At 46.2% G+C, this 18,401-nt stretch overlaps 1 protein-coding gene across 1 annotated transcript in view; it reads left to right on the top strand.

Moving 5' to 3' along the window:
- Window positions 1–12,491, top strand: part of ALDH2 (aldehyde dehydrogenase 2 family member) — a 29,578-nt gene extending 17,087 nt beyond the window's left edge. The window contains exons 8-13 of the mRNA XM_080822102.1: window positions 751–853; window positions 1,424–1,608; window positions 5,071–5,235; window positions 6,908–7,065; window positions 8,901–9,015; window positions 12,059–12,491. Of these exons, the coding sequence (XP_080678228.1) occupies window positions 751–853; window positions 1,424–1,608; window positions 5,071–5,235; window positions 6,908–7,065; window positions 8,901–9,015; window positions 12,059–12,091 (759 nt within the window). The 3' untranslated portion in view covers window positions 12,092–12,491. The remainder of the gene's footprint in view (window positions 1–750; window positions 854–1,423; window positions 1,609–5,070; window positions 5,236–6,907; window positions 7,066–8,900; window positions 9,016–12,058) is intronic.
- The last annotated feature ends 5,910 nt before the right edge of the window (window positions 12,492–18,401 follow it).

Below are 18,401 nucleotides of genomic sequence, written 5' to 3'. Positions count from 1 at the left end.
ATGGCCAAGCATTCCGTCCATGCAGTGCAGTGATGGCGGCTCCGGGAGGGCAGGGACAGAGCCCAAGAGAGCATGGTCCAGGCTTCTCCCTTGCTTTGCTGCTGCCCAGATGAATGCCTTGAGGTGCTGATGAGAATCTCACAGAGGGGATGGTTTCCTGACAGAGACAGATTGGTTCATTCAGATAGGTTCAGGGCGGCTTTGTGCCAGGCTCTGCGAACAAGGAGGTGAGGAGCACCTCATCGTTGCCCTGACAGAGCGTGCCATGGGCTGGGGGACCACACTCACTACACTGTGGGAAGGGGGCAGGATAGCGGATTGACCTGGTGATGGACTCACACTGCCCAAGTGTGAATTCCGATTCCACATTTACCACCAGCTTTGTCACTTTGGGCAAGTGACTTGACCACTCTGAGCCACAGCTCCTACATTTCTGAAGCAAGGCAAAGAGTTGTGCGTACCTTTGAGGTCATTGCAGGGATTGAACTAAATGAACATGAAGTGCTTGGCACGGTGTCTGGTATGTAGGTGTGCTCGGTATAGAGAAGTCACGTTGCTCCCACGGTTTCCGGTCACTCTTGCGTCCTGGGAGCTCAGAGGGGTGGAGCAGCGTGGTACATGAATAGCTAGACTGGGTGAAATTCTCCGGGTCTCTTGTAATCCAGCCGCTCCCTCATGTTGCATCTAGAAGAGCATTTGGTTCTTCTTTCCTCCTCCTGAGAGCTTTGCTATATTTCTGCTTCCCCGCAGGTTGGCCGCCTAGTCCAGGTTGCTGCAGGGAGCAGTAACCTCAAGAGAGTGACCCTGGAGCTGGGGGGAAAGAGCCCCAACATCATCATGTCAGATGCAGACAGTAAGGTTTTTTCGGAGAGGAGGTGTGGGACAAAGGCAGCCACGAGCTGTCCATACTGTGGCTCCACTCACTTTACAGAGCTTCAGCAACCCTTGGACTCAGTGTCTGCCCCCTAGACCTGAGGACGAAAGTCGGAGTCCACAGCATGGCCCTCCAGCCTGCATGACCTGGTCCCTCCCCGGCTTCTCTCCTCTTTGCTCCCCACTATGCTGCTGGGCTGCAGTGCTCAGTCGCCCAGCCATACCGCATACTTTCCCTCAGAGCAGACTGTGCCACCTCCTCCTTAGCCCATTTCCCAGTCCTGCCAGGGTGCCCTCTGATTTGCCCTTCCCTGACTGCTGCGGGCTGGCTAGGTGGGTCCTGCCACCAGCCTCATGTCTGTTACCACAGAGGGCTGTGACCTCCTCTCTCTGTGTGTCTGTTCGCTGGGTGTCCATACCCCAAGAAAGGAGAGATCAGGTCTGTCCTGGTTGGCGCTGTTGGTGGCATGAACGGGTTAAGAGGGTAAGCAGACCCTGGGGCCAGGCTCATCCTTGGTTTCTTCTCATGGTTGCTTTTCTGCCTCCCCAGTGAACTGGGCCGTAGAGCAAGCCCACTTCGCCCTGTTCTTCAACCAGGGCCAGTGCTGCTGTGCAGGCTCCCGGACCTTTGTGCAAGAAGACGTGTACGCCGAGTTTGTGGAGCGGAGCGTTGCCCGGGCCAAGTCTCGGGTAGTTGGGAACCCCTTTGACAGCCAGACTGAGCAGGGGCCGCAGGTAAGCCCGGCTGCTACAGATGGGTCTGGGTGTCCAGAGCCAGCGTGAAAGAGCAGAAGGGGTCTCAGACTCAAAGGCAGGGAGGCTTGGCTTCAAGTCCCAGCTATGCCATGTGCCAGCTGTGTGTCCCTGGGAAGCCACATGCCCTCTCTGAGCCATCGTTCTCTCATCTGTAATAATCACCTTTCTGTAACTCACAGGCTGGCTCTAAAGTGGAAATCAATAATGGAAACCAGCTTATAAATTTCATATACATAATAAATATCAGGAGTATCTGTGTAAAAATGAATGCATGCTTCCTGGACCTTGGCCATCCATAAAAATGCATCTTCCATGGAGCGCCTGGGTGGCTCAGTTGCTAAGCGTCTGCCTCCCAGGGTCTTGGGATCGAGTCCCACATCAGGCTCCCTGCTCAGCAGGAAGCCTGCCTCTCCTTCTCCCACTCCCCCTGCTTGTGTTCCTTCTCTCGCTTTGTGTCTCCCTGTCAAATAAATAAATAAAATCTTTAGGAAAAAAAAATGCATCTTCCAGAATGACACACGGGTATCTGTTAACTGTGCTTATCTTTGGGAAGTGGGCCAGAGAGCCATGACCTGGGTAGCAGAGGGACTTGACTTTATACTATTCTGAAATGTTTGAATTTAAAAAAAAATTATATATATGTCTATATATATATGTTTATATTTTTACATATATCATATATATATATATTTTTTTTTTACCATGAGGACATACTCATTTCAATCAAAACTACAGTCAGTAGTAATTATAACAGGAAGAAATACAACGTCTCTGCCCACCATTTCCTCATATCCTGAGCCTTACTCCAGCATTGCTCTTAGACCCTGCCTGTCCTGGGCTCTCTGTGCTGGCCTTCCCCAGTTACCCCCTCAAGTAGCAAGGAATTCATAGGGTCAGGGGTGTTCCCAGCTCCCACTGGTCCCTACACCCACTTCTGGGGCTCACGGGTGCCTGTCTACAGGCTCCATCCTCCTGAGGGTGTCTTCTGCTAGTGTCCATCCTCTCCCCAGGCTCCAGGCCTGGTCAAGACCAGTCTTTTTTTTTTTTTTTTTTTAAATATTTTATTTATTTATTTGGCAGAAAGATCACAAGTAGGCAGAGAGTCAGGCGGCGGAGTGGGGAAATGCAGGCCCCCTGCTGAGCAGAGAGCCCACTATGGGGCTCGATCCCAGCACCCTGGGATCATGATCTGAGTCAAAGGCAGAGGCTCAACCCACTGAGCCACCCAGGTGCCCCCCCCCTTTTTTTTTGTCAGAGAGCGTGGGGGAGAGAGGCAGGCAGAGGCAGACGCAGGCTCCCCTCTGAGCAAGGAGCCCGATGTAGGACTCGATCCTAGGACCCCAGGATCATGACCCGAGCTGAAGGCAGACACTCAACTGAGGGAGCCACCCAGGCATCTCTAATTAATAGACTTACTTTTTAGAGCAGTTTAGGTTTATAAAAAAATGAGCAGAAAGTATGAAGTTCCCTTCACTCCCCACCCCTCCCCGACTGCTGACATCTTGCATTAGTATGGTACATTTGTTATAACTGATGAGCCAATGTGTTGCATTATTATTAACTGAAGTCCATAGTTTACTTCAGGGCTCACTCTTGGTGTTGCTTTCTCTGGGTGTGGACAAACGTATGAAGACACGAATCCACCACTGCAGTAGCATACAGAATAGTTTCTCTGCCTTGAAATTCCCCTGTGCCCCACCCATTCAACCCCCCGCCCCCAGCCCAACGCTAGGCAACCACTGATCTGTTTACTATCTGCATAGTTTTGCCTTTTCCAGAATGTCCTATAGCTGGGATCATACACTATGTAGCCTTTACAGATTGGGCTTTCAGTTAACAATGTGCATTTACATTTCCTTCATATTTTTTGGTGACTTGATAGCTGATTCCTTTTTATGGCTGAGGAATATGCCATCGCATGGACATACCACATTTCCTTACCTACTTACCTGCTGACAGATACTTGGGTTTTTCCCATGTTTTGACTATTGTGAATAGTGCTACTATGAATCCTAACACCTTTTTTTTTCCTCTCCTGTTTTTCTTTGTAGTTTATGGCTATTTAATTAGTAAGGCAATACAAAGTTGTATAAAATTTTTGATAAAAAGTGCTTAAAGGAAAAAATAAAACTCCCTTGGCTCCCTTCCATGTCTATTCCCCATAGATAACCACACATGCGCGCAGGTGCACAAACACGCAGAATTCCGTTTTTGTATATTTGTTTGAACAAAAACAGGGTTATATAACATTCTACAAGCTTCCCTCACCTTTACAGAATACCTTAGGGAATCTTTCTGTGTCAGTCCACAGATCAGTGTTGTTTTTTTTTTTTTTTTTTTAACTGGGCTCTATGCCCAGTGGGAGGCTTGAACTCATGACCCTGAGATCAAGGGTCCCCCATGCTCTACCAATTGAGCCAGCCAGGCACCTCACACAGATCTATTATTACCAAGGACACAATATATATTACATACACATACAGTAATTATTTTAGCCAGTCCCTCTACTGACATATACTTAGAACTGTTTCTGTTTCTTACTTTTATAAAGTGCTCCTCAGTGAATATCCTTGTTTAGGTCCCTTTGTGACAATGTAGAATAAATTCCTAAGTTAAATAGCTGGGTCAAAGGGAATGAGTATTTCTTTTTTTTTTTCTTTTTAAAAAAATTTTATTTATTTATTTGACAGACAGAGATCACAGGTAGGCAGAGAGGCAGGCAGAGAGAGAGGAGGAAGCAGGCTCCCTGCTGAGCAGAGAGCCCAATGTGGGGCTTGATCCCAGCACCCTGGGATCATGATCTGAGTCAAAGGCAGAGGCTTTAACCCATTGAGCCACCCAGGCGCCCTGAGAATTTCATTTTTTGACCAATATTAATAAAGTACCTGCCAAAAGGGCTGTACCACTTTATAGGCCTTTTTTTAAGCTGAGATACAACTGACATACAACATTGTATTAGTCCTTCTGAGAGCATATGAATATTAGAATTATGTAACATACCCTTGCCATCAATGTATTTTCTTCTTCTTTTTCTTCTTCTTTTTGATCTGGAATGCTTCATGAATCTGTTATCCTTGGGCAGGGGCCATGCCAATCTCTGTATGCTTGCAATTTTAGTGCTGCCGAAGCAAGCACATTTATTTTTTCACTATTTTATTTATTTTTTATTTTTATTTTTTTCACCATTTTAAATTCTTAATTATTTCATAGTTGGAAAATAAAAACAATGGGTTTGATATGCATTTCTTTGAGGGCTAACGAGATAGGTTGACCCTTTTCTTAGTTTACTGGCCCCTCGGAGTGCCTCTTCTGAGCCTTGCTTATTCCTAAGCCTCTCTGGTCACTCATTTGTCTCATTCATTGCCTATGTGGTTCTAAGCCTAAAGCTAGGAGAGGTCTGGCTCTAGCCATCTCTGAAACTTTGGACTCCTTTTCCCACAGGTGGACGAAACTCAGTTTAAGAAGGTCCTTGGTTATATCAAATCTGGGAAGGAGGAGGGGGCGAAGCTCCTGTGTGGTGGAGGGGCGGCTGCTGACCGTGGCTACTTCATTCAGCCCACCGTGTTCGGAGACGTGCAAGACAGCATGACCATCGCCAGGGAGGAGGTTAGCATGGGGCCAGCACTCCGGGGAATGTTCTTAGGAGAAGTGGACAGTTAAGTTTGGTGTCTTTGTACCATGACCCATCCGCTGGCTTTGGGCTAAATCCTGGCTCTCTAAGACAGATTTACAATTCTCTCTGATCTTGTCCCCCTCTTCTACCCTTTATGGCTACCCACTGTTGGGGGAAACTTCCAAATTCCCTTGCACAGTTTCCAGGCCCTTTGTGTTGTGGTCCCAGCAAGCCATGGGTCGAGGTGTGGTTTTGCTCAGCCCTTTTATGCTCTTTATATAAGCAGGACATTGGACTTGACCAAAGGGCTGTGATTTTTCCACATGGCAAGGTTCCTGATGTTCTTCCTCTCAGCACTCATTATGAACACAGGAGAGCAGCTCTGGCTCACTCATTCATTCATTTCACAAATACTCAGTGCCTGCTATGTGCCAGGCTCTCAACAGACACTGGAGATCCAGAGGGAGAGCAGCTCTGGCTCACTCATTCATTCGTTTCACAAATACTCAGTGCCTGCTATGTGCCAGGCTCTCAACAGACACTGGAGATCCAGAGGTATCCAAGACATCTTCCCTGCCCTTCTGGGGTCCACACGTGCTCCCCTTCATGTATACGGGGACAGCATTTCCTCTTCATGTATAATTCAAAATAAAATAATATGAAAATGCAAAATCAGGGGAAGAAAGTCCAACAGAGTTCTGCCTCTTTCCCCATCATGACGATTTGATGCTTTTTCTGAAATCTCAAATACCACTTCTCCAGAAGGATGGGGGGTGCCTCTGCCAGTGCCTGAAGCACATGATGCCCCATCCCACAGTCCTGCTCCAACCATGATGAGCTCCTGGCACTCTTCTCCCACCTCTGCCTCAACACTCCCCAGGCAGTTCTGTAATCAGCCATTTCTTCAAGAAGTCCTACCTCCTTTTAGTGAAAAGTGGGATTTCCTGAGGATGGGCACTGGGTGTGTTTATGCTTGGAACTCTGTTTCCCTCCTCACTGTTCCCCACCTGGACTCTGGTTTGGCCAGTGTCACCGGCTGGTTGTCAGTTCTTCAAAGCCTCACCCTTGCTCTCCACTTGGCCCATCCAGGAACTCTCAGCACTCATTATACTGCTTGTAACGGTTCCTAAGGCCCTGACTACCTTAGAACCACCCACACTGCATTCCCACACCCCCACAGCAGCCCACACATCTGGCTCCTGTGACTTTGCTTTTGAATCTCATTCTCCACTAAAAAGAACAGGATTCCTTGAAGAAATAGCTCATGCCAAGAATGGGGCAGGAAGAATACAAAATAAGCTTGGATGTCTTGAGAGCAGAGACCCTGTTTCTTTCACAGTTACTTCTTCAGCTTTCAGTTTGTGCCTTGCTGAAAAACTGGTATGAATTCTCTGAAACTAAATCTATGTGTAACAACATGCCAGAAGCCCCTACCTTGCAGGATTGTTCAGAAATAAGACCAGCTATGTAAATACGTGGCATATAGAATGTAACCGATCTCCATTAGCTTCCTTCCCTTTGTGTTTCATTGAGCTCAGGAGCTGTTGTCTTCCTGTGGAACTCTTAGGCTATGTCTGGAATGATCTGCTCAGCACTGTGAAAGCTAGATGGCAGGTGGTTTCCTTGTCTGCTACACCCTCCCAACTGTGCACTCTCTTACTGCAGATCTTTGGGCCAGTGATGCAGATCCTGAAGTTTAAGACCATAGAGGAAGTCATTGGGAGAGCCAACAATTCCAAGTATGGGTTGGCTGCAGCTGTCTTCACCAAGGACTTGGACAAGGCCAATTATCTGTCCCAAGCCCTCCAGGCAGGCACTGTGTGGTAAGAGCCTCCTGGCAACCCCTCACAGCCTAGGCAGGGATCCCCAAGCCAGGGTCTTCTGGAATCTGGTGCTCACACCCCAAAATTTGTGTGGTCTCAGTTCCTCCTGGGTCAGGGTATGGTATAGCAGACAGAGATTTCCCATCCCCTCTCCTGTAGGAGATTAAACTTCCCTCTAGTACATATGCCCATGCAGCTTTGTTCTTGGAAAAGCAGATGGGTTTGATATGCATTTCTTTGAGGGCTAACGAGATTGGTCAACCCTTTTCTTATGTTACTGGCCCCTCGGAGTGCCTCTTCTGAGCCTTGCTTATTCCTAAGCCTCTCTGGTCGCTCAGTTGTCTCATTCATTGCCTGTGTGGTTCTAAGCCTAAAGCTAGGAGAGCTTTATGGATGGGGGCTCCTTACCAAGTGAACAAGGGCAGGAGACCAGAGCTAAGGGTCTACAGCTATGTGTAATACTGGTCTTATGAGCTTAGCACCTACTTCACACACCCTAGGATGGCTGTAATTTAAAAACAAAACAAAACAAAATACCAAGTGTTGATGAGGGATGTGGAGAAATTTGAACCCTTACATGTTGCTGGTGGGAATGTAAAATGTTGGAGCCATCATGGGTAACAGTCTGGCAGCTCCTCAGCAAGTTAAATGTAGAATTACCACAGGACCCAGCAATTCTCCTAGGCATATATACCCAAGAGAAATAAAAACCTACATCTACACAAAAAAATATACCCGAATGTTCATACCAGGTTATTGATAATATCCAAAAGGTGGAGATGACCTAAATGTCCATCAGTTGATGAATGGATAAACAAAACGTGGTCCGTCACTGGAATATCATTCAGCCATAAAAAGGAATAAAGTGCTGATACATTCTATAAACACAGATGAACCTTGAAAGCATGATACTAAGTCAAAGAGGCCAGACACAAAAGGCTACATGCTGTGTGATTCCATTTATATGAAATGTCCAGAATAGACAAATCCATACAGACAGAAAGTAGATTAGAGGCTTCCAGGGGCTAGGAGAGGAGGGGAGTGGGGAATAAACTGCTTATTGGGTAGAGTTCGTTGTGGGGTGATAGAAATGTTCTGGAATTAGATGGAAGTGATGATTGCACCACACTGAGTCTGCTATATCCACTCAACTGTGCACCTGAAAGTGGTGAATTTCAAATTCAATTAAAGTTTAATAATTTTTTTTAAGATTTTATTTATTTATTTATTTGACAGACAGAGATCACAAGCAGGCAGAGAGGCCAGGAGAGAAGCAGGCTCCCTGCTGAGCAGAGAGCCCGACGCGGGGCTCGATCCCAGGACTCTGGGATCATGACCTGAGCCAAAGGCAGAGGCTTTAACCCACTGAGCCACCCAGGTGCCTCAGAGTTTAATAATTTTTAAGGGCACCTGGGTGGCTCAGTGGGTGAAGTGTCTGCCTTCAGCTCAGGTCATGATCTCAGGGACCTATGATCAAGTCCCGCATCAGGCTCTCTAGTGCTCTAGTGCTCTTAAATAAATTTCTTTTTTAATTTAGTAATTTTTAAAAATGGCACAAAAAAAAGTACCTCGTTAGCACAAACGATTCATTCAAACGGGAAGCTCTGATGTGATACACCTTGTTACTAACATTCATCTGTGACCACATCATGAGGGGTGATGACTTAACAGCTTTTTTTCATGTGGTTTGCTTTTGGCTCCTACGTGGCTGGTTATAACTATAGGCCAACCCATCCATTTTTCCTCAGTAATATTTTAGAGCCATTCAGGAGGTTGGAGGGGTATGACACCCTATCTCCTATAAGTTACTTCTGAAATCTTGTTTCAAATTACAGGGTCAACTGCTATGATGTGTTTGGGGCCCAGTCCCCATTCGGTGGCTACAAGATGTCTGGGAGCGGCCGGGAGCTGGGCGAGTACGGGCTGCAGGCATACACCGAAGTGAAAACGGTGAGTATGGGCGCCTTCTCAGCTCTCTCTGGTGCTAGACTCCCATCAGCACTTATTACTAATTTCTTATTTTAAGCCACAGAAAAGGGTGAGGACCCAGTCTCTGCTCTGTCTCATGAGAAATACTTGGCACCTGGCCATCACTACGCTTACACACTCCTTTGCTAGGCTGTTACACACCAAGTTCTGTAAGACTTGAGAGGAAGGACAGATCCCAGTGGGCCAAAGCAGTAAGGGAAAAGCTTCTAGTAAGAATCAGGCTGTGAGGGGCGCCTCGGTGGCTCAGTGGGTTAAAGCCTCTGCCTTTGGCTTGGGTCATGATCCCAGGGTCCTAGGATCAAGCCCCACATTGGGCTCTCTGCTCAGCAGGGAGCCTGCTTCCTCCTCTCTCTCTGCCTGCCTCTCTGCCTATTTGTGATCTCTGTCAAATAAATAAATAAATAATAATAATTAAAAGGAATCAAGAGGCATTAGAGACCAAGGGCCATAAATATACCAATATCCTTTGATTTCATAATGTCAGTGATAGGAATATAGCCTGAAGGATGAATCAGAAGTACAAAGAAAGTGATATTCCATAACTCTTCATCACAGCATGGTCTCTCAAAGATGGAAAAGTCAAATGTAACATAAATGCCCAATAAATTATGGAACACCCAAATCATGGTTTACCAAGTAGCCATTAAAAACCTTTCTGTAGGGGGTAACTGGGGTAGCACAGTTGGTTGGGCCATCTGAGTCTTGGTTTCAGCTCAGGTCATGATCTCAGGGCCGTGAGATCGAGCCCCATGTTGGGCTGCGTGCTCAGTGCAGAGTCGGCTTGAGGGTTCTCTCTCTCTCCCTCTACCCTCCCGTCCCCCATGTGGGCTGGCTGTGAAAAGATAGGATACAAAACCATACAGGCAGTGTAAGCCCAATTTAAAGGCTATATATACATAAATATATACTTAGGTACCTTTATTTAAAACTATGGAAAAGGGGCGCCTGGGTGGCTCAGTGCGTTAGAGCCTCTGCCTTCGGCTCAGGTCAAGATCCCAGGGTCCTGGGATCGAGCCCCAGATCGGGCTCTCTGCTTGGCAGGGAGCCTGCTTCCTCCTCTCTCTCTCTGCCTGCCTTTCTGCCTACTTGTGATCTCTCTCTGTCAAATAAATAAATAAAATCTTAAAAAAAATAAATAAAATTATGGAAAAGATAGCAAAGAAAGGCACCAAAGTGAAAATGGTTTTTTCTACAAGGGACACTAATTACAGTTTAACCAAGCAACAGACTCACAAGTGATATTTAAAGAAAAGAGTAATGGCGGAGTTGGACTTTCCCAGGATTGGGAAAGAGAAGGCTCAGGGCATGCAAACCAGCCAGGAAGAGCAGGGTGAGAAGGGCAGACGGGCACTTCACTCAGTAATCTGAGAAGCCACAACCTGTGTTCTCAAGAAGCTCGTTGGATTAACATAAACCTGTTTGCTTGTTTATTTAAAACTGTCCAGGGGTGCCTGGGTGGCTTAGTTGTTTAAGCCTCTGCCTTCAGCTTGGGTCATGGTCCCAGGATCGATCAAGCCCTGTGTCCGGCTCCCTGCTCAGCAGGCGAGTCTGTTTCTCTCTCTCCCTCTGCCCCTGCTCATGTGCTCGCGCTCTCACCCTCTCAAATAAATAAAATCCTTTTAAAAAAATAAATAAAATTGTCCCATCCAAGAGGCAAGACCCAGATTTGACCATGACACTCACTGGCCTGTAACTGTTCATCAAAATAGTGATAAGATTATTTAGGCCCGGTGTAGGGGGGCGGTGCTAGGTCTGAGCCCCAGGAGTCACAGCAGCAGGATTGCTTGGAGAGCAGTGGGAGGGAGAGCCCGAAAAGAGGAGGCTTGAGTTGAGGTGGTTTGTGCAGGAATCCAAGTGTAAGTTGCTGATGCTGGAGGGTTCGGGCACTGGGATGTTGGAGAATGGGAAGAAGCTTTTTGAAGAAAAGAAGTGGCAGGACTTGATGGCTGGAGGGTGGAGGCTGCAGGCGAAGGAGGCACAGCTGCTTCAGCTCTGTGCCAGGCACTGTGCTTTGTGCGCGTGATGCTAAAGATTCCTGTATTTTGAGTTTGGGGAACTTGAGTGATAATCCTGACAAAAATACGATTAAAGTGGTGCCTGGGTGGCTCAGTCGTTACGTGTCTGCCTCCGGCTCAGGTTATGGGATTGAGCCCTGCCTCAGGCTCCCTGCTTGGCGGGAAGCCTGCTTCTCCCTCACTCACTCCCCTGCTTGTGTTCCCTCTCTCGCCATGTTCTCTGTCAAATAAATAAATAAAATCTTTTTAAAAAAATGGGATTAAAACCTTTTCAGAAGAGAAATCCAGTTTGCAAGGGGGAACTAATGAGAAGATGTCTTCTTTTGAAGTCATCCTTACAGAGAGCTTAATTTGTCCAGAATCTGCTAGACTTCCTTATGCAGGTTATCTCGGTCAGTGCTCACAACAGGCTCAGGAAGGAGATTTTGTCCTACAGATGAGGAAGCGAGGCACACAGAGGTGAAGCCCTTGCCCCATGGAGGGTAAAACTGGGATTTTACCCCAATTGCACCTAAGTCTGGAATCTTCTTCCCACTTAACACACTGAGACATCCGTGAACTGTCAGTATGATATTTTCTTTCCTTTGATTGTTTTGGAGGAAAGTACAGATATAGGTCAGGGTCACTCAAGCTCAGCACTATCGACATTTGGAGTTGTATAATTCTTTGTTGTGGGGTTTGTGCTGTGCACTGTGGGACATTCCATGAGCAGCATTCCTGACTTCTACCTACTAGATGCCATAGTGATCCCCCCCTCTTGTACCCCCTGACAATAAAAAAATGACTGGGTTAAGGGGAGGTAGAGAGTGTTCTCACGGAGAACAGGGTCCTGGTGATGTCCCTGGGATTGGTCCTGGCGACTGTCCCGTCAAGCTGTCAGAAGTAAAGGAAGCCGTTGTGCTCGTCCTCAGGCAGCACGCCAGCTGAGAGTGCCCACAGATCGCAGGGAAGCATGAAGACTGAGCAGCTGCTCTGTACTCTTCTTACAGGTCACAGTCAAAGTGCCTCAGAAGAACTCCTGAAGAACTGTGCCGACTCCGTCATCCAGCAGTGGAGGTCAAGGACGTCAGCAGCAAAATCAAGAAAAATGACCCTGGCACAGCAAAAGTCTCGAAAGAGAAATTTTCTCACAAAATCTCTTGATCAAGAAAGTCTCAGAACTTGAATTGCTAGATGGGAGTGGGTGTGGGGCAAAGAGTACGGGAAAGCTTTTTACCTGCCAGCAGTACTGCTAGTTTTCAGGCTGGTTTTTCAAAACTAGATTCAAGTGTCTTATCCTGTCCATCTGATAGACTTCTCTGTAACTTGCATTAATGGGGAACAAAAAGCCATTGTTTATATTTGTACTAACAAGTTGGGCAACAGCTAGTACCTTCCTCTGTATTCTGGACTAAAATTCATTAAAAACATTGCTGCTGTTCACTTTTTGGTTAAGTCTTTGTGCATCTCAGTAACCCACTGAAATACCACCACACGGGGATGTTGTCCCCTCTGTGTGTGTGTCACACCGTATATATGGCAACTGCGCCTCCCCTCCTGTGGGGAAATAGCTTTTGTTTCCTCTCTCCATCCTGTCTACCAGTGGCCGGCCCTGTGCTAGGGCCCTAGGGAAATCACCAAAACAGGACTCCCAGGCCCTGCCCTCAGAGAGGGGGCGGTCAACCAGGAAAGACACATTTCACATCCAATGTCTGTTGTCCTTGTTTTAAGTTGAAAAACTTGGGTCAGAGTAAAATGGGATAGGTTCATGCTGATGAAGTTCATGAGATTAATTTGGAAGCCAGATGTCTGTTTATTCATCTTAAGTGAGGCCTGTATTCCTGTAACCAGACCTTGTGACTCTCCTGTCCAGAACACTGCCCTAGTTTAGTTAAGGGACCTGTAATTAGTAAACAACCTGTATTAGTAAACGAGGAATCTGAAGATTCCTTAGTGAGTAACGGACTGGCAAAAAGCGGTATAGCTATAGTAGTTTGTCAAGGTTGTGATCATGTGTGGGTCACAGATTAACAATTTGAGGAAAAGTCTGATCTCTCCTAAAGAAAACCTGCCTTCTATATCATTTTGCAGACAGTGTCCAGGCATTGTGGAGCATGCTGCCTGACTCCTGGCTTCACTCAGGCCAAGCCACATCTTGGTCAACAATCCCTATTCCACTAAAGACTAATCTGACTTATTTGAATAGTGCTTTGTAATTTTTGTCATATGCATATACCTGTATCACTTTTTTCTTTAAATCGACTCTTATTTAGATAAAAAATTAAGGACCTTATTGCCATACATAAAAAACTGCATTCAACTGCCATAAATAGAAGGCATCATAAAAAAGGGGAAAGCAAAACAATGTGACTACATTTAAAATAAGAAAATACAAGTAACCTTAATCACTTAGATTATGTATATATTCATACACACACACACACACACACACACACACAAATAAATATACTCCTTCCACAGTTGTCCATACCTGAAATCAGTGTGCCACAATGAGGAGTCTAGGATTTGATGACCAGTGGGCAGAAACATTCCCCTTCTTACTTCAGGATGAGATGGGGTTCACTGCCAAGAAAATGATTCTGTATTTTAGCTTTGACCCTAACCAGCAACAACAGTGTCAGGACACATGAAGCTAGCAAAGCTTTGAACCTGCCCCTGTTCTCCCATCCTGCAATAGCCCCCAGGCTGAGGGTGGCTCACTGTAGCTGGGATGGGGTGGTCAGCTGAACCTGGGACAGCCGTCAGGGTACACACACACCCCCGGTGGGTGGGGGGTAGCGCAGGGAGCGGCAGTACACGTAGGAACCTAAAAGGAAGAGGGTATTCTGAGAGTGTGAAAGGGAGATGCTTGGCCCAAGCCGGCCAGCTGGAGGGAAAGATCACAAACTCCCTTCACACTTAACCTTCATCCACTGTAAACATTTCTTGGGAGGTTACTGAGTGCTAGGTACTGGCGATGCAAGAATGAATCAGCCACACTTAACACCTCCAGAAACACAGAATCGGGTGAGCCCAGTCAGACTCTCCAAGGAGATGATTATAGTTAACCATCTGCCTTCAGCTCAGGTCATGATCTTGGAGTTCTGGGATTGAGCCCCGAGTTGCGCTCCCTGCTCACTGGGGAGCCTGCTTCTCCCTTTCCCTCTGCTGCTTCCCCTGCCTGTGCTCGCTCACCTTCTCTCTCTGTCAAATAAATAAATAAAATCTTGAAAGAAAAAAAAAGAGGTGACTGTAACAGAATACAGGTGCCGGGTGCAATGACAGTGATCAGGTATTGTGGTCATGGAAGGCCAAGAAGGGCCCCTGCTGACTTCAGGCTCAGAAGAAAGCTCCCTAGAGGGTACTCACATTGTCTTTTTTTTTTTTTTTTTTTTTAATTTTCCAGGCTTCCTGCCGGAGGTTCAGTTCCTGAAGGCTTGAGCCTGGGTTATTTCCCTATAACTTGTGCCCCTTATGTAAGCAGGAGTACCACTCCTATCTGCTTAATATTTACTCTAAGCTATACTAAAGGCATGTGAAAGTGATGTAGGACACAAAGGCAGAAGGAAATGTAGATAAAATTAAATACCTTCTAACATGCTGCCTGACAAATACTTGAGGCAGGCGGAGTATAATGTTCCTCCAGCAAACTCCCAACTGTCTTAATGTCAATGCTTTACTCTAGGGAAGCGCTACCTTGGCTTGACAATGCAAGACTTCCCGGATGCTGTGAGTCTTCTTCAGCATACGAAATCCTTCCGGAATTTTCCTTAGCTTTACTTTTCCCAACCCCAAAGTATATAATCAGTTGCCCTTCACTATCCTGGGGCGGCAGCTCTTTCTGCCCAAGGGTCCTGTCCCTGTGCTTTAATAAAATTACCTTTTTGCACCAAAGACCTCTTAAGAATTCTTTCTTAGCCATCAGCTCTGGACCCCAACCACACACTCCAAAAACTACATCAAAAGTCTGATTTTCACAAGTTAAAAACATGACTCATGAACAAATATAAGATAGGTCAAACTTTTACTTATTAATTAATGAGGGAACTATAAGGGCCTATTCAGCCAGAGCAGCCCCACCCCAGTTGAACTGCCATTTTGTTGTAAAACTTAAATTGACTCTGCCTCCCCCCCCCAGGGGACTTACTTAAAAACAAGTCCCAGAAACCAGTCCCAGGTAACAAAGCCCAAATACAAGGGTGGGTCAGGCCAGGTGGAGACATCCGATGAGTGGGGGGGGCGCATACTGTCTCCCTAGCTACCAAGGAGTATGGGCCCCGCCCTTTGGGTGCCAATTCTGACCAAGGTGATAGGCTGGTTCAAATGTCTACTAGGGTAAATTGTAATTCAATTGGTCACCTAGCATGACTGTGCAGCTTTCTCTGTGTGTTACAGTTTCACTGGCCACCTGTGTGTGGCCAGGCCCAACCACATGGCCTTTGCTCTATGAAAGTTAGTCTGTGAAACAGAGGGAGGTCGCCCTCTCTGTAAAGGGCGGCCCCGACCAGTCTGTTTGACGGTCAGTTTGATTCTTGATGCTTGGTGCGAAATAAAGCTTTGCTTGACCTTCGCTTTGTATCAGTCTCGCTCCTTTAATCACGGACCCATTATTGGGGGACCCAACATTGGGGACCCAACAGGAACCAGTAGGATGAGGCACATTCAAAAATCACTTTGAGGAACTGGCCGTGGCATTTTAGTACCGGAATGTGAGAGTAAGATTGCTAGGTTAGACACAAAGCTGGTTAAAGTCTTCTAGAGCAAGAGACAGGTAACCATGAACATTTTGTTTTTTATCAGCTAGAAATCATCCGCATAAACCTACATGCTATAGGTCACTTCACAGTGTGAGCTCTTAATTAGCAAAGACCAAGTTCAAAAAATACGAACATCTCCTAGGGCAGAGGTGGCAAGCTTTTTCAGTAAAAGGCCAAGATAAACATGTTAGACTTTGTAGGATATGTAACACCTTTCTCACATATTCTTTTGTTGTTTTTATTTTTATTTTCTATAAGCCTTTAAAAATGGGTGGCTCAGTGGGTTAAGCCTCTGCCTTCAGCTCAGGTCATGATCTCGGGGTCCTGGGATCGAGCCCCGCATCGGGCTCTCTGCTCGGCGGGGAGCCTGCTTCCCCCTCTTTCTCTGCCTGCCTCTGTGCTTGTGAGTTCTCCCTCCTTGTCAAATAAATAAATAAAATCTTTAAAAAATAGTAATAAAAAGTAAAGATGGAAAAACCGTTGTTAGCTCAAGGGCCTTAAGAAAACTGGCCACAGGCTGGGTGTGGCCCTTGGCCATAGTTTGCTGACTTTTGTCCTAGAGAATGAGATCACTGTGTAGGCCTGTTAAACTGTGTTTTGGCATGATGTGGAAGGGATATACATTGCTAGTGTCAACAGCGGCCACATTTGCAATTTTTAGATAATTTACAAATACGCAATCATCAAAACAAAAGCTTGCCTACCATCCAACTGAAATCATCCCTGTAGCACCACTGTTGGGTGAAGCTTACTTTGGGAAACAGGATTACTTGTTCCCACCGTTCCAAGAAAGTCCCTCCAGCAGTTCAGATTAAACAATTCCTAACCTTTGTTTCCCTACTTCTTTTCTACCTATCAGATCTGAGACCTGGGCGCCTGGGTGGCTCAGTGGGTTAAGCCGCTGCCTTCGGCTCGGGTCATGATCTCAGGGTCCTGGGATTGAGTCCCGCATCGGGCTCTCTGCTCAGCAGGGAGCCTGCTTCCCTCTCTCTCTGCCTGCCTCTCTGTCTACTTGTAATCTCTGTCTGTCAAATAAATAAATAAAATCTTAAAAAAAAAAAAATTTTGAGACCCGCCCAAGCCAATGTGAGCAGAGGTACATGAGGAGTGATGTGGGAAACAGAGGCAGAAGAAAAATTATTAAATTTCCTTACCTACTCACAAGCCCTTAAAACAGGCAGAGTGACTCTCCTCTAGGGACTCACCTACCCCCACCTTAAGGCTTTGCTAAGGGCAAAGGACAATCCTAGCCTGACCGACCCCCTACCTTCAACCAGGATCCTGTAAGTCTACTTTAACAATTCCTTTGGAAACTTTATCTCTAAACCTCAATCATTCCCAAGCGTATGGCCCACTGAAGTACATCTAAAGGGTCTCACGAGGTTTTATTACTGGTAATGAATAAACTTTTCCCCAGACAATAGCTAGCCTCTCAAGATCCTAGAAACCTTGCTTCCAAAATTCCTTAGAGACTTACATCATCCCTAATCCCCTCCCCAATTTACAAGTATATAATAGACCACTCCTCACTTCCCCGGGGCAGCAGCTCTTCCTGCCCACGGGTCCTGTCCCCGTGCTTTAATAAACCACCATTTGGTACCAAAGATGTCTCAAGAATTCTTTCTTGGTCATCGGCTCCGGACCTCACCCCACCAAACCTCACCTATGTTCTAGAACTTCATCAAGGAGCCTTGAGTTGGGGATCTCCTTGCAGCAACACTTTCACAAAGAATGCTGGGTTTATTTTTTCCCATTCATTCATTTTTCCTTGTTCTAGTAAGTCTTCAGTAACACATCTCCTAGGCCAGGTTCCGTGCTAGGCTCTGCTTCTGCAGTGAGTGAGCTGGGCACATGACCTGCCCCCACCGTGTATTCAGCTGTGGCGATAATGAAACAAGTGAGTGCATCAAGTGAAGCATCACAATGGGATGATAGACATCCCCAGATTGTGGGATTATACTGTGTGGGGCTTACATCACCCTCCATGGACTAAACACTTAATGTTTGGTTTTAGTGCTTAGAAGGAATAATGTATTAGGGATGAAAGGAAAGCTAGTGTTTACTTAGCTATTTTGGTGTCTCTCACTGAGTTCTGACTCATACTCTTTGATTTTGTTCCCAGTCCACATGTGTGGCAAAGACAGTTCAAACAAGAATGAAAGTTAATTTTTATCTCAAGTGAAAGAAGTCTAAAGGTGGGCAGTGGAGGGCTGTTAAAGTGAGCCACAAAGTCTTTAAGGGACCTGGGCTCCTACAATTGCAACGTTCCAACATCCCTAGGGTATGGCCCTCATCCTCAAGGTTTAATGTGGCTGCTGACATTCCAGTCATCACATCAGTAATCCAGGATGATAGAAAGGATACTGTTCCCTATAAGGAGACTTCCTGGAGGTTGCACAAAATACTTCCATTTATATGTCTTTGGACAAAATTTAGACACATGGCCACATCTAGATGCAAAGGAAGAGGCATTTTGCTGGGTATCTGTGTGCCTAGTTATTGGAAGTTCTTCATTCTAAAGAAGAAAAGGAAGATGGGTTAGGGCAAATAGCAATCCCTACCATGTTGTGAAACACTATCCTGTGATTTGACAGTC

This window comes from Martes martes, assembly GCF_963455335.1.
Source record: "Martes martes genome assembly, chromosome: 13".
In the NCBI taxonomy this organism is placed as follows: domain Eukaryota; kingdom Metazoa; phylum Chordata; class Mammalia; order Carnivora; family Mustelidae; genus Martes; species Martes martes.
The sequence above is the reverse complement of the archived record's forward strand: the minus strand, read 5'-3'. Positions and strand labels throughout refer to the sequence as shown.